The sequence below is a fragment of the Aspergillus fischeri genome, genomic scaffold (genome assembly GCF_000149645.3).
Source record: "Aspergillus fischeri NRRL 181 1099437636266 genomic scaffold, whole genome shotgun sequence".
NCBI lineage: Eukaryota > Fungi > Ascomycota > Eurotiomycetes > Eurotiales > Aspergillaceae > Aspergillus > Aspergillus fischeri.
In genome coordinates this window covers 3,131,118-3,155,593 of record NW_001509760.1, presented here as the reverse complement: position 1 = coordinate 3,155,593, position 24,476 = coordinate 3,131,118, and the positions used below count along the sequence as shown (strand labels likewise).

At 48.2% G+C, this 24,476-nt stretch overlaps 7 protein-coding genes across 7 annotated transcripts, besides 7 other annotated features; 5 read left to right on the top strand and 2 right to left on the bottom strand.

Moving 5' to 3' along the window:
- Nucleotides 1-112: 112 nt before the first annotated feature.
- Nucleotides 113-1,229, top strand: NFIA_057770 (PhzF family phenazine biosynthesis protein; the record flags this gene model as incomplete). Its single annotated transcript, XM_001258323.1, has 3 exons — nt 113-137; nt 201-228; nt 320-1,229. The coding sequence occupies 3 exons, from the start codon at nt 113-115 to the stop codon at nt 1,227-1,229; spliced, it is 963 nt and encodes a 320-aa protein (XP_001258324.1).
- A 708-nt stretch (nt 1,230-1,937) lies between these two features.
- Nucleotides 1,938-1,971: a microsatellite.
- Nucleotides 1,972-2,109: 138 nt separating this feature from the next.
- Nucleotides 2,110-3,064, top strand: NFIA_057760 (uncharacterized protein; the record flags this gene model as incomplete). Its single annotated transcript, XM_001258322.1, has 4 exons — nt 2,110-2,359; nt 2,435-2,639; nt 2,694-2,916; nt 3,002-3,064. The coding sequence occupies 4 exons, from the start codon at nt 2,110-2,112 to the stop codon at nt 3,062-3,064; spliced, it is 741 nt and encodes a 246-aa protein (XP_001258323.1).
- Nucleotides 3,065-4,477: 1,413 nt separating this feature from the next.
- Nucleotides 4,478-4,795: a mobile genetic element.
- Nucleotides 4,796-9,399: 4,604 nt separating this feature from the next.
- Nucleotides 9,400-9,722, top strand: NFIA_057750 (uncharacterized protein; the record flags this gene model as incomplete). The annotated part of the gene is made up of 2 exons (XM_001258321.1): nt 9,400-9,426; nt 9,531-9,722. The coding sequence occupies 2 exons, from the start codon at nt 9,400-9,402 to the stop codon at nt 9,720-9,722; spliced, it is 219 nt and encodes a 72-aa protein (XP_001258322.1).
- Nucleotides 9,723-9,964: 242 nt separating this feature from the next.
- Nucleotides 9,965-14,345, bottom strand: NFIA_057740 (CHAT domain-containing protein; the record flags this gene model as incomplete). The annotated part of the gene is made up of 2 exons (XM_001258320.1): nt 9,965-10,033; nt 10,254-14,345. 2 exons carry the CDS (start codon nt 14,343-14,345, stop codon nt 9,965-9,967), a joined length of 4,161 nt encoding a protein of 1,386 aa, XP_001258321.1.
- A 344-nt stretch (nt 14,346-14,689) lies between these two features.
- Nucleotides 14,690-14,713: a microsatellite.
- Nucleotides 14,714-15,410: 697 nt separating this feature from the next.
- NFIA_057730 (uncharacterized protein) lies at nt 15,411-16,443 on the top strand (the record flags this gene model as incomplete). The annotated part of the gene is made up of 3 exons (XM_001258319.1): nt 15,411-15,553; nt 15,611-15,796; nt 15,858-16,443. 3 exons carry the CDS (start codon nt 15,411-15,413, stop codon nt 16,441-16,443), a joined length of 915 nt encoding a protein of 304 aa, XP_001258320.1.
- Nucleotides 16,444-16,970: 527 nt separating this feature from the next.
- Nucleotides 16,971-17,990: a mobile genetic element.
- Nucleotides 17,984-18,439: a mobile genetic element.
- A 111-nt stretch (nt 18,440-18,550) lies between these two features.
- Nucleotides 18,551-18,580: a microsatellite.
- Nucleotides 18,581-18,969: 389 nt separating this feature from the next.
- On the top strand, nt 18,970-19,449 carry NFIA_057720 (uncharacterized protein; the record flags this gene model as incomplete). The annotated part of the gene is made up of 1 exon (XM_001258318.1): nt 18,970-19,449. The coding sequence occupies one exon, from the start codon at nt 18,970-18,972 to the stop codon at nt 19,447-19,449; it is 480 nt and encodes a 159-aa protein (XP_001258319.1).
- Nucleotides 19,450-20,082: 633 nt separating this feature from the next.
- NFIA_057710 (uncharacterized protein) lies at nt 20,083-21,126 on the bottom strand (the record flags this gene model as incomplete). The annotated part of the gene is made up of 2 exons (XM_001258317.1): nt 20,083-20,821; nt 20,879-21,126. The coding sequence occupies 2 exons, from the start codon at nt 21,124-21,126 to the stop codon at nt 20,083-20,085; spliced, it is 987 nt and encodes a 328-aa protein (XP_001258318.1).
- A 974-nt stretch (nt 21,127-22,100) lies between these two features.
- Nucleotides 22,101-23,162: a mobile genetic element.
- Nucleotides 23,163-24,476: the final 1,314 nt, after the last annotated feature.

The following is a 24,476-nucleotide window of genomic DNA, read 5'->3' as shown; positions in this document are numbered from 1 at the left end:
CGTGATTACATTGTCTGTGTTCTTTATTTCGAACTCTGAACACCCCTCAAAAAGGAGTACACTACGACACCTAGACTTGGTATACTGGGCGGCATCGCATCCTCTAGTCGATATGTCTCAAAAGTCAGCTCCATTCGGTAGGTCCTTCATATTTCAGTAACCAGCTACCCTCAGGCGAAAATTCTAATGACCACTTATAGTAACGGTGGACGTTTTCACTGCTGAAAGGTATTTTCACCTCAGCAAATGACTTTCGACAATTCGAGGAATTCTCCCTAGTGGATTTGCTGTTGACTCCCAGCTAATTGTGTATATATAGCTTCTCGGGTAACCAATTGGCTATTGTGAAGGTCGGGAAGGAGAGCCTATCAAAAGAGCAGAAGCAGAAAATTGCCCGAGAATTCAACTTTTCCGAAACAGTTTTTTTGTACGATGATGACCCCTCTCAATCACCTCGAGTGGACATTTTCACCCCGGTAAATGAGATGGACTTTGCAGGTCATCCAGTCATTGGAACCGGCCATGTGCTGTTCCGCAATATGTTTCAACAATCTCCAGTTTCTACCACAGATGGACAGGAGATGCGGACGCTGATAACGAAGGCTGGACCGGTGACTATTCGCTATGACCGAGAAAGTCGGGTTGTCTCGGCAGAAATCCCTCACGACATACACACTCATTCTAAGTTCGCACCTGCAGAAACTCTCCTTGTCACTCAATCTTCTCTCCGAAAAGACTCAAATGCCGCACGCCTGCAAACAGGATATCCCGTCGTATCCATTGTCAAAGGTGTCACCTACGTCCTGGCCGATTTCACCAATTTCCCAGATCTGTTCGCCAGTGTGTCTGCAAGTGCTAGCCCAACTGTTGATTTGGATGATGGATGGAGTCCATCCTTTACTGGTACGATGTACTATCGTCGGCTTGGTGCTGCCCGCATGGAGCAAGACACAACAGTACAGGATCTTCGTGTACGCATGATTGCGATCAACTTGGAAGATCCCGCGTGTGGTAGCGGCTCAGCCGCATTAGCAACATTCCTCGCACTACAGGATGGCAAGGAAAACGGGAAATATAGATTTAACTTTGACCAGGGATCAGAGATTGGACGGCAAAGCTATATCACTGTGGAGGTGCATTTGAATGGACGTGGGGACGGGGTGTCGACAATCCTTCTTGCCGGTGAAGCAGCCTTAGTGACGAATGGATGGATCCGTCTTCCTGAATAGGGAAATGATTATGGTTTCTTCAGCCGCCTTGCATCACAGGCAGGTATGCCTCTATGCACGTGATTTTCTAAAGGATACTGGAGAAACCCTGTTATTGCTTCTGCAAAGATAGTATGTTCAGAAGGCGGAAATAGAAAAGCTTCAGTCATATAGACAGGTGTGCTAGCCATTCCGCGCTAGTCGTTCTTGTATATGCACGGAATGCAAATGGATGAAAGTTCTGCTTTTGGCAATCTATCTAACGTAGTGCTTATATCCAAAGATGAAGGAAGCACCACCAAATCTCTGCAAAACAGCACGTTGAAACCATGATAGATTCAAGCAATATGATTGGTCAAATGAGAATGTTAATGGTGGCGTCTCCCTGGATAACTGAACCTGCCGATAGCGGCCAGTATGGTGACAAAATGGTAACTTTCGCGGAGACCATAAGAAATCTGATATGTGTAACTATCGCACTTAACATATAAAGGGGAGCTAAGTTTTTCGTAATGCCCAACTGGGCCCATATTAGTTCTGTATGTTTGACCTTGCGTGGTCCTTCTCAGCCGTCAGACCCAGAACACAGTTCAGTCTGATTCGCTTGTTGCGTGCTGTGGGTCGAGAATATAGCCGAACAATTCTTATTGTCTCATGTCTCTGTCAAATGTGTCGCGGACCCATGGAAACTGAGACTGCAGATTTATCCTTTCCGTATTTGGAGACGCGTACGAGGTTAGTGTACGAGGTTAGTGTACGAGGTATCCACATCCCAATTCTGCAATGCCAGTAGTGTATGCCAGTCGATGCAGAGTAGATAATCGGCTATAAGTACTGTACACTCATTCCCCAAGGAAGCTGTTCGGGATGCCTCGCTCAAATAGAGTATCTGCCTATCACAATGATTCAGTCAATGTTCATGCCATTATCCTTCCTCGTGTTGGCCATCTCTGCCCTGGCTTGTACCAGTCACCCTGGGAACAATAGATGGGTGTCAGGAACGAGCAACAAAGCTACTCACAATATCCACTATAATGTTGACGCAGATACCGGTACAGCATTAGAGTGCCGGTGTGGGATGGCACAGTTCCTGACACTGCCACATGCAAACATTACGCCTCCTTCGGAAGCTAGGCGATGCGCCAGCTATAGTAAGTGATCTAGTTTCGGTCCCCAGACAAATAAAAGCATGTAAGAAAATACCCATCTAACACTTGCACTGACAGAGTTGATTGACGCTCGTGGCACGAATGAGCCGCAAGGGGTTTCCTTGATGTTTTATCCCCTGATACAAAACATTCTTGCGAATGTCACTGGTGGTGTCAGTCTGCCGGTAGAGTACCCAGCTGCACCAGATCAAAACACCACCACTGGGGAGAAGTTCGTTGTTGAAACTATTGTTCAAGGACTCCGCGACTGTCCTAACCAGAAGTACAGTCTCTTTGGATATTCTCAAGGAGCAACCTTAATGCTTAATGTACTAAGCCAACTCAGTACTTCGGCCCTTGAATCAATTAAATCAGTTATTATTGTGGGCAACCCATACCGTCTTCCTGGGAAGACGTCCAACGTGAATGCTACTGCCCAGCATGATGAGCGAGCCTCTGTAGGCATGTTCGCAGAAAATGCTATTGCCAGGAACGAAACTATTCCTCAGCTCTCAGCGCAAATAGACCAGAGTGGCAAAGTGCTCGATTTTTGCCTTGAGGTGAGTGTCCTGATAGTTGTCTTCTTTGCTAAGCCTATCATGGCCAGCTGACCTTTGCTCTCTTGCTCTGTCAAGGGTGACCTAGTTTGCTCGCCCAACCGTGCCTGCTCCTGCCAAATCCCTGCCGACCACCTTTCCTACGGGTTAGTTGATACAGTACAAAACAGTGCCCTTGAGCACGTCGTTGGTCGTCTCAGAAGTGTCTAACTCATTGTACGATTTGATGGAAATGCTTGATTGCCTGCTGCATATAGGCAAACTTCTGTCATAGCAAAAACGCTGCGCTATATGGCAAACGGGTGGATTCCTTGTCAATGCCAAGACAGGCATGAAAAGAAGCTATGTAGCAGTCAAGCGAATTATCTGGGAGGCCATCTTTGTGAGTGTGTTTTGGGAAGTGTACATAATCATTAGATGTGCCGCTCGAATTACAAACTAGTATGGCTAGGAGAATGAGGCGTTGGTAAACGCCACTGAAGCAGCCCGTCCTTCCATTCCCGAAATCAATCCTTAATATGGTATTTGTCTGCCAGCTTGTACTAGTCGATAAGGATTCACTCCCTTGACATTTATAGAAGAGGAAAAGTGCCCTCTCACATCCCTCAGGTAGTCACGTTCAGCTCCGTCAACGAAGGAAGACATGCCAGGAAACCCTCGTCGCCTTTGAGACATAATTAAAGTTGTAGGTTCAAGTACATGCCCTACCACTCTCACCTCTACCACTGCTTTGAACACTAGAGTCATCGTGTGTGGGCAGCTATCATAACTGTAAGTCGGCTTCCAAACTGTGGCAGTACCAGAGGGATAATCGTTCAGTAGATCAACTAGCTGGTAAATCTTGTCAAAGACCATGAAATAAAACTCTGCGATCACTGTTAGTCAACCACACCTCTTATGGAACTGCAGATCCATTTTCCAGCCATTTTTAAACGTGGAACCAATGCCCACTGGATTCTCATTGATGGAGATTACTGCTGTTCTCACACATCGTCGAGCCGATTGAACCCCAAGATCGGTCTAATCCGACTTGCTAACACCAGCTCATGGGCGTCATCGAGTCAACAACACATGCATCAGCTGTAGGGAGCAGAAAGAGAAATAAACAGGGGTCGCCGTGCGAACGATGTCGTAGACTCCAAACTGGCTGTCTCTATGTAGCGAAGAAGAGCGAGAAGATCGCAAGGTCAGATCTAGGGAGGATAAATATTATGGGTCATAACACTTACATGGAATAGGCATCTTGAAGACCTTGAGCAGCACATCAAGGCTTATCGACGGTGTACTCCATTGGATGTATCCGAGAGATGACCCTAGAGAGCCAAACTTTAATATCTCGGGTGCTGGAACGTAACGAAGGCTGCCTTGCCCCTGTTCTGGTATGCCAGATCTTCTAACGGATATCATAGGAGGCATCCTCTGTGGACGTCGACCTAAACGCCAAATGCCGCACTGATGATATTGTATACTCCAGTTGACCCGGAGATTTTGTGAGTACACTGGGGCTTTGCAAGGAACGAATAATATTACTTCTAGCTATCTAGTAATTATCTAGAATTCTGTATGGGCCCTCTTCCGCATCGATCACTGCCTGGCACCTGGCTTGCATATATTCAATTAGATCCCTAAGGAAACCCTCAGGGACTGCATCTGGGACTGCATGTCAGGCAGCTTGAACCACCTCTCGTAGAAGCATTATATGATAGTTGGTGATCATCTGGATATCTATTTTGAATTCAGTCTTTCAATCCATCTAAACTGTGCCAATGGGATTTAGATTAGGTGAGAAGGCCGGCCAGTTAATAGGGTAGATAGCACGCTCTTAAAGCTCCTTAAGGGCATCTTTACTGGCATGCCCAGCTGCACCATCCTACATCAGTTGAAGCCAGCCACCTGATTATTGAATTAGGCGTAGAGTTGCATAACTGAACCGCTAAAATCGAATCCGACCCTCACTGAACTCACAGCAGTTCAGGTTCAGTCCCTAGCCTAGGGAATCGCACTGGTTTCAGTTTCCCCTGGGTAAAACTAATTCAAGTTTGGTTAAAACTGTCAGTTATGGTTTTTGTGGTTTTATTAGATTAGGTGAAACCACCATTAAAGATATTGCAGTATTATCCCAGCAACGTCCCCCAATATCATTACGGCCAGCTACAGGGATTGACTCAACCCTGGTACAACGTCCCGTTTCCAAACCCCAGTTCTTCAATACCCTACTGTGCCTCCAGTCTCTAGCGGACATTTTTCCCCTCAGTAAATATAGGTGGATGAGTGGGAAGTCTAAACGGAAATTTAAGTATAGGGACCCATAGTATATGATAACCAACACCGAATAGATTCTTGTGATATCTCACTTTATTAGCAAGGAATTCGGATTGATTCGACTTTGTTCAGCTGATCCGATACTCGCATCAACCGCAGCAATAATGGCCCAAATGCACCCTTGATTCATATTCGCGTGATGATAGCAAGAAAAATAGCAAGCATGTATTTGACCTGTAAAGTCCGTAGCGTTGCCAGAGTCTCACCGTAAATTGCACAAGCCAGATCAGACTCTGTTCCCTTATCCGGATTGGATTGGTTATCTGCACACACTTTGTCGCGGCTGTGTCTTTCCCTCCCAAAAGAGAAACCCGGCACGCTTTTCCCAAGGTCATTTGACGCAGCCACCAATCGTAGGCTCATCTGCACGTTTGCTACGCCTACTCAAGGACCTAAACCTACTGCCCCGCGACCCGATAGCATTCAGCCTGGTTGATACGCATCGGAAGGAAACATACTGATCAAGATCGCTAATGGTATGGAGTGAGACAATCCTCTGTACGTGATACTCTCTATGTACATGTAGGGAATCCCTTCTAATTTATCAAGACCTTAAAAGAAACAGCAGCATTTATAGGTTTTTAAACTTTACAATTGGTATTATGCTTGTTATGATCTATCTTTACAAGGCTTAATGAGAATTATAGTCTGATGTATGGGGGTGATATTCTTACTTCCCAGGCGCCCACGCTTGTTACACTAGGTTTCACTATTAGATTGACTGAAGGTTACTTTTAACACAAGGACTGTGATTAAAGATACAGAACAAAACCTGGTTCTTGCGCCTGGATTTTACTGGGGGCTCTTCCTCCAGCCAAAGTTGTGAGAGAAGCTATGCCACAAATATCCACACAGAAAGATTGTATTGGGTGACACGTCCATTGGTCACCAACCATCCTAACCTACTTGTCAAATGTCACCTGTACCATGAGAATTACGGATCCGACCACCGCGCCACATACTCGGAATGGAAATTGCAAGCACATGTCATAACACCTACCAAGCCAAGGAAGGCATACGATCGTGCGGAGTGGAGCAAGACTGGTGAGGAGGTAGTCCTGCAAATGGGACTGTGGAAGGATGTGAAGACCCGACCCGCACTCGATGCAGTCGTCCAGAAGCTCACTCAGGTCACAACCCAGGCGGTCGACCAGAGCGGAAATGACCACAGCTGATGTGGATCGCATTATTGCGGAAAAGCAGCGGGTCGTGGACCAGGCTTTGAGCGAGATCGCTGATCTGGAGTGCAAGGTTATTGAAAAAGACGTTGCTAGGGGGAGGTTGAGTGCGGAAGAGGGCAAGGAGATGATGGAGGTTTTGAGGGGGGTAAATGAGAAGTCGAAGGCAGATTCGAGGGAAAGATTGGAGGAGGAGAAGAAGAGTCTTCTTAAGAAGGTAAGCAAGAAGTAGGGTCCATTCTGCGGCTTGTCTTGACGTTTGTTGTTTTTCTTAAGAACTCAATATTTTTATTATAGTTTGCAAGTTATTACTTCAATACTAACACTATCTCTTCCTGTACCCTCCTGAATATTGGTTTATTGTCAGTTGTAGTAAGAGCCAATTGAGTTGTAATTTTATGTATTCATATGTGATTTCCTTGTCTATAGTTGCGGCAGGTGGTGGATTGTAGATCAATATTCCTCAGAACATAAGACTAGAAGGATCGCGGCAGGTATCGATCAATGGCGCCTTAGCTGCCCAAAGCTCGTCGACTCCATCCCCTATCCTGAATATACTAGCGCTAGCCTCGCATATATGGTCCGTGCCGCCTCCTGTCACGCTTTCTTGGTTGCCGATGATATCCGGCTCCTGCAAAGTCTAACTCGGGATCCGTCCCATGGATAGATTTACTCAAAAGCACACGACAAGTCATCTGGACCCCGTCTAGGCGGGTCTGGATCCGGGTCTGTAGATCATCACAAGAATGGCAGTTCTGCAGATGTCTCTACCAAGTTCAAGAGTCCAGAATCATAAATGACCTGTTCATTCGTAGGAATCGCCCAACAACTTTCGTCCCTTGAACCTGCCCAAAATCCCAACAGTAATGTCATTTGGACACTTCTTCAGACATGCAAATGAACCAGCCGCGCAGCAAGGCTGGGGCCCTCTAATAACTGCATCCAAGCAACCCACCCCACTGTTCACCCGGCTCCTAGATGCAATATTCACCTATTTCACCAAAGTCCCACCAGCCGACCCCACGGGCTTCGATCCCGTCAAATATGCTTTTGTCTTCACGGCCCTGTTCTACTCCGACAACAATAACCTCAGCCGCCGCTACTACATGTTTGCGTCAGAAAACCACATGCCCGCGCCTGACCAATTCTCGTATCAGGCCATGGCCATATTCTACCGCACCCATCACATCCAACACATAATGAATGCCGCGACCCCGGTACTCACAAGAGAGGGATTTCATCTGGTGATGTTGAGAGATACGTTGGGGGATCCCGAGATACAGTACCAACGATTCAATGCGTTTCTAGCCGCCCACGGAGGTGATTTGGTGGATCCCATGACTGGGCAGCGGTTTCCGTCAGTACCTATTCCTCGAGATTCAGTGCCCAGGGAGATGGATTCGGAGACATGGTCGAGAGAGGCGCAGATGACGAGGGATTTCAACGAGGAGTGGGGAGTATATCTGGAAGAATTGAATAGAATGGGAGCCTGGAGGCATGATGTGACCATGGCTAGCATGTCGCCTGGGGTGTGGGTGAGTGGATATTTGCGATAGCTACCTACCTATATATTTACCGCAATATGCCTTTGATGCAGCATTGACTTGAACATTACCTTGCAAGGAATAATGGAATCAGACATGACGCACACAGGAATGCCATCAATTAGGTCGATAAGACAACTATGCCCAACGCGCTTTAGTCCTGGACAATGTCCAGAGGCCGCTCGAAGCTGGATTCGTAGAGACTGGCGGTAAGAACCAATCGATGCCACGAAAATTTACTGGGACGAAGGCTAAGCCTCCATGCTCGTAGCCTGTGATGCATCTGGAAGCAGAAATGGTACCATGGCTTGTTTCCACTGCTTAATAGCTACTATCGTGCTCCGTGATCCTTCGCCACAATCGAATTATAAGGACTGGCTGCTCGTAAGTAAGTTGCTAGCACGTTGATTAACCAAACCCCATCGATCAATTTTCATCATAATCAAGACACCGCCTGCCAGGAAGCCCGTATCATTCACCATGTCCAGCTTCACCCGTTATGATCAGCCTGATTCGACCTGGTCCCAGTTCAAGCGAGGGTTCAAAATCGGTTTTTGTGGCCGGTTATGGAGCTACACAGCAGTCTTCGTACCGGCGCCTGGAGCCATTCGGCCCCACGAAATATGTCATCATCAATGGTGTTGCGTTGAACAATGTTCAGCTCATTCACCCGTATCTGAGGGGATATTAACCTCCCGCTGGTCACTTCTGGTCAGTCCCATCCATATTGTAAAGAACTCGGGGGAAGAGCTTGGTCGGGGGTCTTCCGTATAGAGGGACTGCAGTGTAGGCGTATAGATGACACGCCAACCATCATATAGATCGGAGGACCTTATAGGACGACGATGTATTCAACTATCTCAGTGGCTTCTTCTCATTAGGAGCGTAGGGACAATAAGTCCCTATTTGTAGGCATCCAAGTATACGCGGGTCCAATCCATAGACCCACTGACGCTTGGATACAGCCTCTGATAGGCCTAATCCTTTACACATATGATTTCAGAGTCTGATACATATGACTTACATCGATCGCGACGTTAGGTACGATGGTGTATGCGGTGCATGGGGCAAGCTCGGTGGGCCATGCCTCGGGATACTGCCTGCAAACATGAACATGGGCGGCTGAGCCCTCCTACGGGGAGTCTGCTCTCCTAGTACAACCGGTGCCACTGTAAACGGACGTTTACTTCACGATTTGGACACTCTAAAGTTAATCGCGAACGGCGTCCCTCTGTATCTGGGTCCCTTGTGGATCAGTAAGGATGGTCAATATGGTCTTGAGAACAGCTTGACGCCCATTGGAAGGTTCAATATCCACAACATGGTCGTGCGCTCGTTTCCTGGTGCCGAGGCATTTTCTCCAACGCAACTAGATGGAACTACTCGAGCTCATTTGGAGAAGGAGTTGGATGACCTGTTGTATAATGAGAACACGCGTTCGTATGCTCGGTATCCTCGTGACGACTTTGGTACTCGCTCATATTATCGACGGCCATCCACCTCAACACCTACCCCAGGGAGGCCACAGTAATCGGAAAGAGAGGCCCGAGCCAGGCGTGAACACGGGCAACAGGCCCAAAAGGAGAGGGAAGTGAAGAGCGAGCGAGAACGTCGGGAACGCGAGGAAAGATCGAAAAGAGAGCAACAGCATCGTGAGGACACACTCAGAAAGGAACAACAAGAGCGTGAGGCGAAAGCCAGCCGCGAAAAGGCCGCGAAACGCCAACGCGCCAAAGCCGCAGAGGAGGCTAAAGCGAAGCGGTGAAGGGAGTATAACCGCGCTGGGAAGAGCTAAAGAACTCGACGGTAGCCTCCCGTAGGAGTAGGAGTCCGCCCACATCAATTCCCTGGCCGACTGAGGCTGGATCTTTTCGAAGCTGTCGAGACGGGGGCCAGGCTGATATTGAAGCATTCCTGCGCTACGGTGCTTCGATAGATGCGAGGGCTCAACTTCTTCCTAATTTAAAAGTCGAGCGGTTGAGGTGGCATCCTGACAAGGTACAGCACCTATTCTGTCCACGGGTAAATGAAGCTACGATGAACAAGGTTACGGAGATATCGCAGATTGTAAACCAACTATACACGTATGAGCAAGGAAGGAGGGGTTGAAGAATGTCGGGAACTGTCAATATTTACCATAGAATATGCAACCTGACATGACAGATGTAATCACTTTTGCAACCTTGACCTTTCATTCCAACCGAGCAGAGGAACAACGATTGTGCCGATGCTGAACCTCTCCATCAAGCTCTTCATTCTGACGAGAGCCACCAAGCAAAGTAGCATATTATCATACTTCACTGGCCCCATTAGCGAGTTCAACCTCTTGTCCGTGTGGAGCTGATCCCACAATCCTGACATTCCCACATCCGACCAGAGCAAATGGAGCCCAATTGCGAGGAGACGTAAAGTCCGCTTTTCCTTCCGTTATCATCTCCCGTAATTCATCCAGCTCATACTCTAGATCATCATACTCACCGTCCGGCCGAGCGCTTGTGCCCTGGGTGGCTCGCCACAGGTTCTCCAGTTCATCAATCAGTGCAAGTGCGCTTTGTTCGTCTAGCCGGTAGAAAGCTCGGACGGCCTGATGCCAGGCGTCTGCCACGGATATCGCAGTACCTGAAGGGGCGTTTCCGTGTGCCGATAGTATTTTGTAGAACAAATGCATCAATAGCATGGTTAGTTCGTCGCAGACTTTCCATAGACCCCCCAGGAATGCCTGCGCGCCGGATTGAAGTACAGCATGTGCGAACCCCACAAGGTCATCACCGGAGCTTATCTGCCCCTTGCCACTGAGGCAGCAGCTGAAAACCACTAGCGAGGCGCTGCAATTCTTTGTGGCCATGTCGAGGACACGAAACGTGTCGCCGAGGATTGTGGACTCCCAAGGGGAGGAATAGTTCTCGCTACCATGAGATGCAATATGTATGAGTTCAGCTGTTTCGATAGATTGCAAGAACTCGTCCCTCTTGACCGGCTCTGCGCCAAGGGAACTGCAGGCCGAAACAACTTCAGGGCCAACATAAACTATCTGGTTCTCTTCATCATAGTCTGCTACTGCGCAGATCCTGTTGCCTCGCCTGGATTTTGCTGCCTTTTCCGAAAGTCGCTGGAGAACAACCAAACTGGGTACCTGGTAGAATGGCTTCGCCAGGACCAGAGGTTCGTCGTCCAGCATCAATGCACCAAGGGGAAAGACGTTCAGATATGAGGTAGGCACAAAAATGATAGTATCGCTCGCACGAATATGTTCAGCGAACGGTTCGATCAGGTGGGTAGATAGCGTAGCCGCAATATCATCGAGGCTCACCCTCAGCTCTGCCGCCTCAGAGGGGGTTGGGTCTTCCTGGAAGGCCAATATCTTTCCAAGATAACGAACAACTAGTCGGCGTAGTGCGTATGTCCCGAGGCTGGACTGGTGCACAGACTGGATACCCGAGGATGAGACGCACATGGCTATCATGCCACTCATACAAATGCCAACTTCTATGACGATCGCGTTGGGAGGAATTGAGCTAAGAATTGCACCTATATCTGGGACGAACATGGTGTTTTTGAAGATCTGTGCTGTGGTCTCGTTCCTATCCTTGAGAGCTTCTTCAACTGGATTGAATGTATCCTCAGGAATCTCGAGCTTTTCTGCAACATTGCGTGCCCTTTCCAAAAAGCCCTGCTCATCCCCAGGCTTGCACTGTGAATGGATCAATGTTGACAGCAGGCGATTTCGGTATGACTCTTCCATCCACCTTTGAAGCCCCTCTACCCCTGCAAAATCATGCGCCTGTAGTATATCGAGTAAAGTTCTTCCCCGTCCTTGCTCGAGAAAGATGAGCGTCTGATCTAGCCAGGAAGAGGCAGGTAGACGGCACTCTTGTGGACTTTTCGCCCCAGCCCGCTGGGACAGCGCGAATGACGTTCGAGCGAGCCCGCAGAATAACTCTGCAGTGTGCAGCGTCGAGTAAGCCCTGCGTCGGTCGTCGGGGTTTGGAATCATAGATCTCAAATTTTCAAACTGGTATAGACCGTCTAAATAATTATCCATCGCTTTGTGGAGCTTCGAAGCCCGCTCATAAAAAGCACCGACAAAGGTGAGCAGTTGCCAGGTGTCTGGCTTTGGCTCCGTCCTTAATTTATCGAAAAAGCCAGGGAGGACGGAGGCGATAATATGCAGTATCGCAAGTCCTTTATCCCAAGCCTGGGCCATGAAGCACATTGATATGTCCTGTTGGGCAATGTTCCTGCGCTGCTGTAAGGCGTGTTCCCGGATGTCACTGGGTACTCCTCTGCGATCGCAGACGATACCAATGTCCTCTACCCCATCTGCAACGAACCAATCCGAAAGAAAGTGTGGAAGAGCCTGTCTCATTTCATCTACCCGGCCAAGTTGTGCTAGAGTGGGGATCATGTGGTCGAGCACATCCCTTACTCTCAGAGTGTTCTCTGAGACGCAGGTGGAGACAAATCCTTCAAGTTGGGCATCGGCGGCGTCCATATCTCCTCTCCCGATTGCCTCAAAGCAACGGTCAATAGATTGGAAATAGCTGGCGATAAACTGGTTTCGCGTCTCATAAGTTCGCATAAAGTAGGCTATCTCGGATTCACCGCACCCAAATAGTGGGTCATTGAGATGACGTCTCGCCTCCTCACTCAGAGGCGCAATCCCCATGATATTAGGGGGACCCCTGGAGGGATTCCTCGGAGGAATTCTCGGTTGAAGACTGTGGCGTACCGCCTCCCACTGCGAACGTAGGTTCTCGTTTCCGGTCATCGAGCAGACAGATTTTACCAATGTGTCAAACTCGAGGAGGAGGGTAGCCCTTGGCATTTGGAGATGTTGAAGGCTGGCTCCGCGAGACAAAATGTCGTCGATACATGTGAATGCGCCCTGTATGTTTCTGGAATGGTTTATGCTGTCTCTAACCTGCGCCTCCGCGAGTGCCCAGTTGTGTGTTCGTTTGTACAGAGTAATGCATGCTTCGGCTGTAAAAAGAGAGCCCAGAGGACTGTCCAATTCCTGATGGTAGACAGCGGCACATTTACAGCAAGCAGCAGCCACGGTAGTGTTCTTATGTTGGGAGAACTGAAAGTGAGCAAAGCGAAGCATCAATGCCCCGAGGAAGTGGGATAGCTTTGGGCTCTGCGCTTTGCGCAACTCGGCCCCTAAGCGTCTTGCTGTGTCCACTGCGAATTCATGCCGGCCGCGGCTACAGCCGAGAAGAATGAGATGGCAGATAGTCAGGCTCCGGTTCACGTTGTCATTGGTAAACAAGCTCAGCGCTGTCGAGAAATCCTTCTCAGCCTGCACACAATGCGCGCAGTCAGGTCCTGCGTGTGATCGGACCCCTTCTGCGTGATTCACGCAGCCCCTGCGCAGGTAGACAGCGGCTTGGCCCCTTGGGGCACATGCAGCCTCCATATAGAAGAGGGCCTCCGCATAGCACCTCTGGGCCCCGTCGTTATCCTGCAGCGGAAAGGTCGGCTCCAATGTGTCCCAGGCCATATTTGCCCACCCATTGTCGCGGATTTCACAGATCAAATTAAATGCTATCGGACTCGTATATGAGGGTGACAATATCCGATCTCCTTCGTTTATCTTGCACAGTCCCATGCCCGCATAGTCGCTGGCCTTTTCGTATTCGGCCTCAAGGCGGGTAGAAGCAGGGTCTTCCTTTAAAGCTCCTTTCGCCCATTTGATGTCGTTTGACATTCTCTGCAGGAGATTCTGAAACGTTGTATTGCCTGAATGACTCATATCGTTTGCTAGGGTACCAGACAAATATGGGAGTGGAAAATTCAGGAAACTCAGGTTCCCTTCCTTACCCTGTGGTAGGGATTCCGCGGTAACAAGTGGTGTGAAATTAGGGTGTAGAAGGTAGGAAGACTGCAAAGTATCCAGGAAGGACCATACGTCCAGAATCACTGCCTGCTCTAGCCTCTCGACCAAGGTTGTCGATTGGGTAGCACATATGGCTCGTCCAGCCTCTTTGGCCTGTACGTGCAGAGCCTTCAAATCAGAATCGTCCTTCCACAACCTTTCGTATGGATCCCCAGGGATCATCCCAAATGCAATAGCTGTTGGGCGATGCTGCAGCATGGCAGCGTAAAATTCGTACATCTGCCCACGGAGCACCCAAATCCGCTCCAGCCCTCGATGTTGCAAGCCACGAAGGGTATGTATATATTCACGAGCCATTCTGAAGTCTCCTGAAAGCGTGTAGTAAATGGCTCGGAGGAGGGTTGTCCTCGCTCTCGCAGTTGTTGATCTCGGTCCTGCGATAACCTCTTGCTCAAGAGCCGCGATATGACGGTCCGCGTCCTCATAGTTACCACGAAACTCGTCTGGGAGTATGGATCCCCCGAACACCTCACAGATCTCCATAAAGTCCATTGCCACTAGTAGGATGTGTTGTAGGAGGAAGTTTGAAAAAACCAAGACTTGTATGACTTTATGAACTAGCGTTGTGGCGATACAAATGCAGGCAAGACGATTGCTTGCTCGGATTGCGGGCGAAGGGTTCGGTTCTTAACGAGGTCAGACAGGTCCTTCGCACCTTGCTAACAGTGCAGAGTCCTGTACAGCACCCCTCGGCGATCTTACTTATCGGGTCTGGTCTATTGGCCGACTGTCCATCCCCATGGATCAACTCGAGCATGCGCAAGATCACCTGACCTGTGGCTAGCATTTTGGATCCTGAACAGATCCTGAAGACGCCTCCTGACCGTACAGCCACCGTTCTAGGTCGTCGTTCTAGGTCGCCAGCGCCCTTGTCCGATGACCAGCACGAACCATAGAAGCTCTGACAGGTTCAGACCGCTTGCAGTACTATATTTCGATTGCATCACGATTTCTCAGGCATGGTAAGCCGCGCAGTCCCAAGAGGAGTGCCCCTAAATGTCATCTCGTATTCTCAGACAGTATGCGTGCTCTACATATTCCTAAGTAGTATGCTAGACGCATACTGTCTTAAGGTAGAGTATCCACGTAGCGTGAACATGCCTCTTCAATATACGTCATTGAGAGGAATCCCGCCTTACTGTGTGATTCGACGAGGCCTGGCTGTCAAAAGGCCAATCCGATTGTCTACTGAATTTTGACTCAAGCCAAACTCATAGACATCTTGGAACACGCGGGAATGATTGTGGCTGCGAGCTGAAAACGGATGCCACCGCCCACCTAGGTTTCCATGGAACTAATAGGACATGCACATGGAACCCGAATCTAGCCGGGCTGCTCCAGTTCACCATCTCCCCCTAGTGGCATGGTACTCTCGTTTTGATGAGCAATTGTTCCGACTGGTGACCTTGATCCAATCCGACGACGATCGCCTGACACCATGTCACTCTCCCGCTAAGCCACACTATTCTTTCGAAGGCTCCAGATAAGAAAGGCAGAAGAACACTCAAGACCACTGGAAGGTAACCTTGAAACACGGGCATCATCTGGTCAAAAAACATGCCCAGGTACAACGATCAACACTATTTTCTCTACGGGTTCGGGAAGAAGCCAGCGCAACTACGTCTTGGCCACCTGTGCTTTGGGCACTATTCCAAAGCGACCGACGATTCCCTGTGGTATTTGGCTGGTGAGGATCTTGAGTACGAGCCACTCACTCCCTTTCTTATCTGGTATTTGGCTTACATGTAAAATCATAGGGCCCATGAACTTGAACAATCCGCACATGTCTTCGAGATTGAGAACCAGCTGCTCGGAACGGACCCGTCGATAAAGATCTCGGCTGAGATCAACGCGCTCGATGTTGCCTCGCTGGGATCTACCTTCTCTAAGTCCGACTCGATGTTCGTATATGCAAAAACAGGGCGCAAGATTGAGCTACAGAAGTATGTGACCTCTCTCAACCACCCGAGTGCTTTCCCGGATATTAGCTAACTTGCTGCCCAGTCCCCGGAAGTTCCTTGACGAGAGGATCTTGACAAAAGAGTCCTGCAGGAGAACCCTCGAGAGGTGGTTGGTTGTAGCCAACCCCACCCTCAAGACACTGGTCACCAGCCCGAAAATTTGGTACTTGACAGGACTGTACGAACTAGCGGATACCGTGACCTTTAGCCAAAGCAGAAGCGTCTTTGGCGCTCGGGGTGGCATCTCCGCCGACTTACTCGCGGCCCTGGGTGTCCCTGTAGGCGCCAGTGCCGAAGCGGAAAGAAGTAAAAACGAATTCCAAGGTGCACAAATCAAGGAGCCACTTGTGTGGGCTGCAAAGTATCAGCTACTAGATGCCAAGTATCTACATGTCAAAGGGGATAAACCTGTGCCCGAAAACCTGGTGTCCCTGGGGCGCAGGCCACTACATTCCACGGGCAAGGTTCGCGACACGGAACCCACGGCCAACTACGCTGAGCTTTCGCTCGTTGAATCTGGACCAGACTTACTCACAGGTAGCCCGCCGATGGAGTCCGATGAGTATTGGGATGGAATCAGAAAGGAGCAGAAAAGGTGGGAAAAGAGGCAGTCGTACCACCGAAGCTAGATGGTATTGAGCGTATTTGCGACCGTCATTATTGTGAATTGATCCATTAGGTTCATGTACTCAGTTCATGAGGTTAGGACACAAACCAACCACGAATACAACCCACTCCATATGTATCCCAAAAGTTATGTCCGGTCCCATTTTGTCTCAAGATCTAATGCGACTTCTTTGCACGACTGCTAGGCTACGTTTGCCACCACCGAGGGAATTGAGATTGTTAGCTTCCTGCCAATGACTTGGACCTTGGCTAGACACCTCATTAGTTTGACCATTACCGACTTGCGGTACGTTACTGTCAATGGAAACCCTTATACCTCCTCGTTTTTGCGGCCCACGTGATTCGAATCAGGAGTGTGCCCGCCAGAGTCCGATAAAGCCTACTCAATGTCCATGCACTATGATGGTGAACGTGGGCCTATAATAGAGACACTATGTGGTCTACCACAAGGCTCGCCAGTATCACCAATTCTATTCATGCTCTACCTGTCCCCCTCTTCCGATTGGGTCGCCCAAAAGCCAGATTTGAGTACGCAGACGATGCAGCGATCCTGGCTATCTCTCCATCTCTGCAGACTAACTGCCAGAGCCTATCAGAATCCCTACAAGAAGCCCTGAACTGGGGCTCTGCAGAGGGGATTGCCTTCGCGCTAGATAAAATTTGAGTTAATTCTCTTCACGCGATATGAAGCAGATCAAGATCCCAGCTGTACACCCTCAGTCTCAGCAGGACAAGTCACAGTCTCCGAAGCACAACCCGTCCATATCTACGATGGCTGGGGGTCCTCTTTGATAAGAAGCTCAGCTTTAAATATCATATGAAGAATTTGGCTTCAAGAGCTATGACTGTTGCAAATGCCCTTCGCAGCTTAGGCAATACAGTACAAGGGGTCAACCCTTATCTCATGCGGCAAGCCATCATAGCATGCGCCCTCCGCAAAGTCTACTTTGGCGCTGAAACCTGGTGGCCAGGCCGGGCACGTCCAGGCCCCCGTACAGGCTCGATCTCAAACCGGGTCCAGGGACACCTGGATCAGATAACCAAGGTAATACTTGCTGGTGCCAGAGCAGTCCTCCCTGTCTACCGCACAACCTCAATACCCATACTCCATCGAGAATCAGGGCTTCTACCACCTGAAGCTGAGCTAGACTACATAGCTGCCTCCACCACAGTCCGCCTCCGTCGCTTGGATCCCTACCATCCCCTTTACAGAAGGGCCGCAAGAATAGTTCAAACTGGCCATCCAACTAGCCGCTTTGCACGCCAAGTACTAGCCCTACCAGAATAAGAACAACTAAACCCACTACAACATGCCCCGTGGCTCCCACAGGAACCACGAGAAACTGCTCGGCGGCGAATCAAAGCACACACACAGTCAAAGAAACAGGCAGCAACTAGTTTTCTTAATTTCTATACATCCCTCCCAGATACTGATATCAAAGCCTTCACAGACGGCTCTAAACTGGCAAATGGAATGACAGGTGCTGGCTTTGCTTTATATCAATCTAGAAAACAATATCTTTTATTGTCTTTCTCTCTCAGCCCAAACAAGAGGTCTTTGATGCTGAAGCCGAAGCGGCTTTGGCTGGGGTCAAAGCAGCTTTTAAACTCCATACAGCTCGCTTTGCTACTAACCTCTGGGTTTGCTTAGACAATCTAGAGGCAGCCACACGACTTCTATCACCATTCACTGGCTCATCACAGGAGGTCTTTGAATCCTTCCGGGCCACCGCCTCAACCTGGCTTACTTGGGAGAGATTTCCATACACGGATGGCGGCTTTGTTCGGATTCTTTGGGTCCCTGGGCATATAGGGATTCCTGAAAATGAAGCAGCTCATCTAGCTGCTAAAAAAGGAGCTACCATGGACCCTCCTTCTTCAAGGGTATTTTCATATGCCTCACTAAAACGGCGCACCAAAGCCGATGCTATATCAGCTTTACAAAGATACTGACAGACTGTAGCTCCACAGTCCTACCAGGATCCATTGATTACCTCTGCAGAAAGCTACTAGATATAGTAAAGAATAATCTTTATAGTATAAGTTACCCTAGGTAAGTATGCTATGCTATACTACTAATTTATTATATAACAATTTACTTCGTCTATCGTCGAAAAGCTCTCCGTCAAAAAGCTCTCCCAGCTTGCATCGCGATAGAGCTTCTGTAGCGCCCTCCATTCGTTAATATTACGGCGTATGCCATCCCGGCCATCCTGTCTCTCCCCGCATTACTGAACAACATCCAAGAAAGCCCGACCATCTGAGCCGGGGCCGATATTGCATCTATTATCCCAATCAGAGCACCGGATCATCGACCGAACCAAGATTGCGACAATACCTTGGAGATACAAGACGCTCTATTTCCAACATTTGAGAAAACCAAACTCTGCGCCGATGCAAAATACGTATATTCTGTAGCCTGCGGCAGTAGTGTTGTGGACGAGGGCATTTTGCGCGCAATTGCTGATTCCGGGAATGACAGTCTGATTGGCGTCCCCGTTCTCCCCGGAGGACTATACGATAGTCGGATGACGGAGCTGACTACTGATCGACATATTGATATTGCCAATACTGTTGGAGTGGTTGCGGCATCTCTGGCAACGGGGCAGCAGCTCGACGAGTTTGAATATATGGAGCTGTCCTATGGGACCACTCTGATCAATGATCTCGTCGATCTCCGAAGCGATACGATGCGCAGACAGAGGGAGAACCCCGTTCTGAGAGGGGTACGAGGGTCGGTGTATAAATATCTCAACAAACAGATTCTCAGTTGCTTATCTGTCACGACAGAGCTCGTTGAGTCCGAGCAATTACTGGCCTTGGTGATGATGGCTTTTTGCAACTGGACTGTCATGGCTTCTCACCAAAATCTATATGAGTTAATCCACGAGACTCGTGAAAACCCAGAAGTTCAGAAATGCAGCTACGATGGACTTGAAGAGCAGTGTGATAGATTGGTCAAGGCGTTGCAACCATATGGATCGCTAGGGCGGGATGGTCTGCACTAGGAAAGAAAACACATGGAGCTGGATCAACTAGACAGCGTCAACCGTTAGTCGATAAGAACTCATGTAGCTTGGTTAGCAGATATGACAAGGCTATTACTGAGATCATCCACTATTCAGAGGATAGCAGACGTCGTGCATTGCTATTGGACTGGTCATGTTGGTTAAGTAGAATATTGCCTGTGATTACAGGACAGATGAATGGATGATTTTATTTACTCTAACCGTCGCAGAAGTTGTATCATAATAGACTGGGTACGGACTCATATTTAGGTCTAGTTGGGTCTGCATTGAAAATATAAGTTCTGAAGGGGAATGTAAGTGGAGATGTTTGATAGAAGGATGATTCTGTGCCAGGAAGAGTAGTCGGATTTCCTGTAGATGATATAAGACTCCACATTGCCATGCACAAGTAACAGGTCTTTATTCTATGCATAATAAGAATCAATGCACTGGTTTATACAGAGCATATGTGATCTTCAACATGTCTACGGCTATTCTCCAATATATATACCGGCTTCAAAGGCCCTCCTTTGATCACAGGATCAATGGGTCTTTGGTTCTAACTCCTCCCTGTCCGACAGGTTCGATGGCCTTGGAAAATTCGCAAAAAATATCTAGTGGATGGATAGCTCCCTACAGGAGGCTTGCCATACCACCGCAAACATCCACACTCTCATAGTTCAGACCAAACCCCAGCACCTCGGGGATAATCCGGTAGTAGAAGTCCGCCTTGTGACCATCCTTGACAAGCCCAATATAATCTTCTGTGGCAAACACACGCTGTGCCCAGTCGGAGGCAATAGAACGAGCCATTTCATTCTGCTCAGCGACTGTGAGAGCCGCGCCTTGCCGCGTAGTAAACGAGATCTTGAACCCCTCATGCCCTAACCCAGCTCGCTTTCTGAGATTCGAAGGGTCAGCGGCGAGCGTTTGATTAGCGGCTCCCAGATGGAGGACTGTCCCTCCGTTGCTATAAAAGTTGAAAGCAACTTCATGAGTATATCCTTCTTGTTTGATACCCCGGACAATTGCGCGGTGCACGAGGCCAGGTTCATCATTGCTCCGCTTTTGATGGGTTAATGTGAGGACATCGACATCCTCCACGGTCTCAAAGTTGAATCTCTCATCATGCAACCATTCTTTGATGGTGTCTGCGTAGCTTGCGTCGGACAAACTACGTACATCAATGGACTGTAGTTCTTGGTCCATGGAGACGCCGTCGGCGCCGTTGACTCTTCCACGCGCCGCTGCAATGGCAAAGATCGAGTTTATAGCCCATTGGATGTGACTGATCCACCATGCGCAGTTGTCGAAGTGATAATGCTCGCATACCTCGGCTGCAAAGTGAGCGCCCATGTTCAAGAATGCTAACCTGGAGTTGCAGTATTAGTGAGAAATCTAGCAGTAAATGGAGCTAACTGATACGCACTGTGCAGTTGTGTCTTTGATAACTCTAATCAACTGGTCATTCAGTGGGCTGCAACTAAAAGCCCGATTTTCCAGGTGGGTTTTCACAGTATGGGCTTCATTCGGGGTCCGGATGGCTATGGAATGAAGCTCATCGTCACTCACATCCTGAGATAGAGTGGCTAGAGAGACATCCTCACTCATGACAGGGGCAGCTAGACCGCAGTGGCTCATAGAAAGCAGGGAAACGAGAATCAACTGGTCCTTCATGTTGAAAAGGGACTTCTTTGAATTAAGAGATAAATGGAGCAAACGTAAGGATTTATTGGGTAGTTTCCCTGAGAAGACAGATTTATATGTTTTATATCAGCTCAACAAGACTATACATCGTCCCATAATGATACTACCCTGCGACCCCACGCTAACCAGGGCCTCATATTGTCCAGTCTGGTAGCGAACTACCTAATGGAATAACAAGGTCCTTGGTATACTCCCTTTAGCCATAGTTGTCGCAGATTTCGGAAAACCAGCAGGTTTTCTGATAACTTGTGCTAGTAAAATAACCACTCCAAAGACCATATATTCCAAGATTACCTAGTATACTTAGAGATATTGGTGGTATTGAGGTACACTTAACCATACAGAACATAGCTCGGAGCTTTTCCGTCAACAGTACTATCTCAGCCTTCTCCGGCCCCGTTGGCCACACAGACTATCAATCATATGCATAACAGGGTGGCCTATTTAGGCATAGTTGGTGGAGCATAAGCTGGACGAGGGGATGAGGATGAATCGACCAAGAGACATTGATCAAGCATAATGAGATCCGACTGGACACCCTGTGGCCTGCCTCGGTCAAAGTAGACTTTCTCTGCACCACTGGCGACGCTATTCCACTTTAGCGCTGCTATTTGAGCGTGAATATCAGATAATATGATGATCTCCAGCTAGACTTGTATCGACCACTTTTCCATGCTATGACAGTAATAGAACTCCTTTGGCCTAACTGTCGGGAGCCGCGGGCTTGTGTTAGCTCTGGTCCTACTCTATAGCCAGCGACTTCATATACTACAGTGGGTGATCACCTGACGCCCGGTCCTACCTGCCGCCCGATTCCCCTCACTGACTTTCAAAATGACCAAACTTCAACTGCTCATAACTCCACTAATATGACTCTAATTGAAGTGGCTTTAGAAGTAATTGAATTGTTGGAACCAGGCGAATTGATTAATTATACTTTCTTTGCAAACAAGTATGGCGTTAGCTGGTCAACGCTCTTGAGGCGCCACCGCGGGGTTTAATGCTTGAGGGACCATCAGTATGAGGAGCAGCGAATTCTCACCAACCAATAAGATAAGGAACTCATAAAGTATATTAACAAGCTTACTGAGAGAGGCCTCTTTGCCTTGCATAAAATGCTGCGGAATTTTGCTAAAGAGCTTACTGGAAAGAAGCCCAGAAAGCACTGGCCTGGGTGCTTTTTAAAGTGCCACTAAGATGACCTTATTTCAACTTATACAACTGCTATTGATGCCGCAAGAAAATGAGCTGATTCTGCATATAAATACACTTTATATTTTAAGTTGCTGAGCCGGAAACTGCAGGAATATGAGCTACGGCCAGAGGATATCTACAATATGGATGAGAAAGGCTTTATGATTGGAATGCTGGTTAAAGGCCTCAGAATCTTTTCCAAGCAGAAATATCAGAATAGTGGCCTCAAGCAGCGCCTGCAGGACGGGAATTGTGAGTGGATAACCTTAACTGCTTGTATTTGCGCTGATGGAACCTCTCTTCCTCTAGGTCTTATTTACCAGGCCATTAGCGGTGATATACAGGATTCCTGGCTTCAAGATTTTGATCCTGAGCTACACGGTTGCTTCTTTGCCTCCTCACCAAGCGGTTGGACAAATGATAAGCTAGGATTGGCCTGGTTGAAGGACATTTTTGACTGGTATACTAAGGAGAAAGCGCGGAGGCGCTGGAGGCTTTTGATCCTTGATGGCCATGGATCTCACCTTACTATGGAGTTCATCAATTACTGTGACGATAATAAGATCCTCTTAATGATATATCTGCCTCATTCAACTCATTCGCTGCAGCTGCTTGATGTTGGGATCTTTAGTCCTCTTACCACTGCTTATAGCAAGCAACTGGAGGAATTTTTGCACAAATTAATGGGCCTAAGTTATATTACTAAATAAGACTTCTTCCGCCTCTTTTGGCCAGCCTGGCAGCAAGCCTTGTCATCGAGAAATATCCTTTCTTCATGGAAAACTGTCGGTATATCGCCTCTGGATCCTGAGATTATTCCGCAGTGATTCACTAAGAAGAAGGACTTAAGGCCCTCTACCAGTGAGTCTTCTTGCTTGATACTACAAGTAGAAGATTGGAGGAAGATTGAAAGGCTTCTGAACCGCGTGGTGGCTGATATATATGATAAAAACACCAAGAAGTTGAGTTCAACGATGGACCACCTCTCTACGGAGAATATTCTTCTAAAACTATGTTGCCAAGGCCTCGAATCAGCCCTCCAGAATGAGAAGAAGAAGCGCTAGTGAGGTAAAGCCTTGCAGTTTGATATTCCACCTCCTGAGAATGGTGGTGTAGTATTTTATTCTCTGCGGAAGGTCTAATAAGCTTGTGATCTTCAAAAGCAGAAGGATGAGGCTATACAGCTCGCTAAAGCTTCAAAAGAGGAAGAAAAGGTCCGCCGGCAGCAAGTAAAGGAAGAGAAATAATGCTTGCTTGAAGAGCGCAAGAGAATTCGAGCATCTCAACAAGAATTGCGCCGCTTGGAGGCAGAGCAGAAGAAACAACAAAAGGAGGAGGAGCACCTGGAAAGGAGGCAAATCAACAGCTTCAAGATAACTTCCAGCAGGCCAAGAAGGCTCTAAAGAAGCCCTCTAAAGCTTCACGCCAGCAAAATCTCCATAGAAATAAGCTAATAAGTGCTGAAGTTGTTGCAGAGGCCCCTCCAACAGTAAATCGTCGAGGCCGGCAGATACGGCTACCCCACCGCTTCTGGAGCGATTAAAAATCATGTATAGACTGTATCTAATGACGACTTTAAGCCACCAAGAAATCGAGAGATAATATCAATTGGATGTGGTTGAATTGCTTCATGTTTGATATCGTACTTGGTGGTGATTTCGGGCGGCAGGTGGGACCGGGCGTCAGGTGATCACCTACTGTATAACTTTATTAGAGCACGTATGTCAAGGGCAATCTGTTATCATCATTTCACCTGGTATGCAAACACAAAGTTGGGAGATAGATGGAATATCTGTGGCCTGATTAGAACTGGATTAAGAGTCCATGGGCAGACGCCAAGCAAATTATGGGGTTGAAATCCCTATATGTCTTACCATCAGTTCCACTCTTAGTAAATGTAACCCTACTAAGATAGAGGCAGGCCATGGTTCTAATCAACGCAATGAATAACCGAAAGTCTTATCCCAGTGTTCAGCTCAGGGCCTTTTAGGAGCAATGATGGCGAGTACTATAGTGGCAGGCGTTTTAGTATGCATTGAATGGTCATGATTATTTGTGACCTCAGTATGCGACTTGCTCCCCTTTCCTCTTATAGACTAACCCCTGCTCTCAAGGCCTTGCAGCCC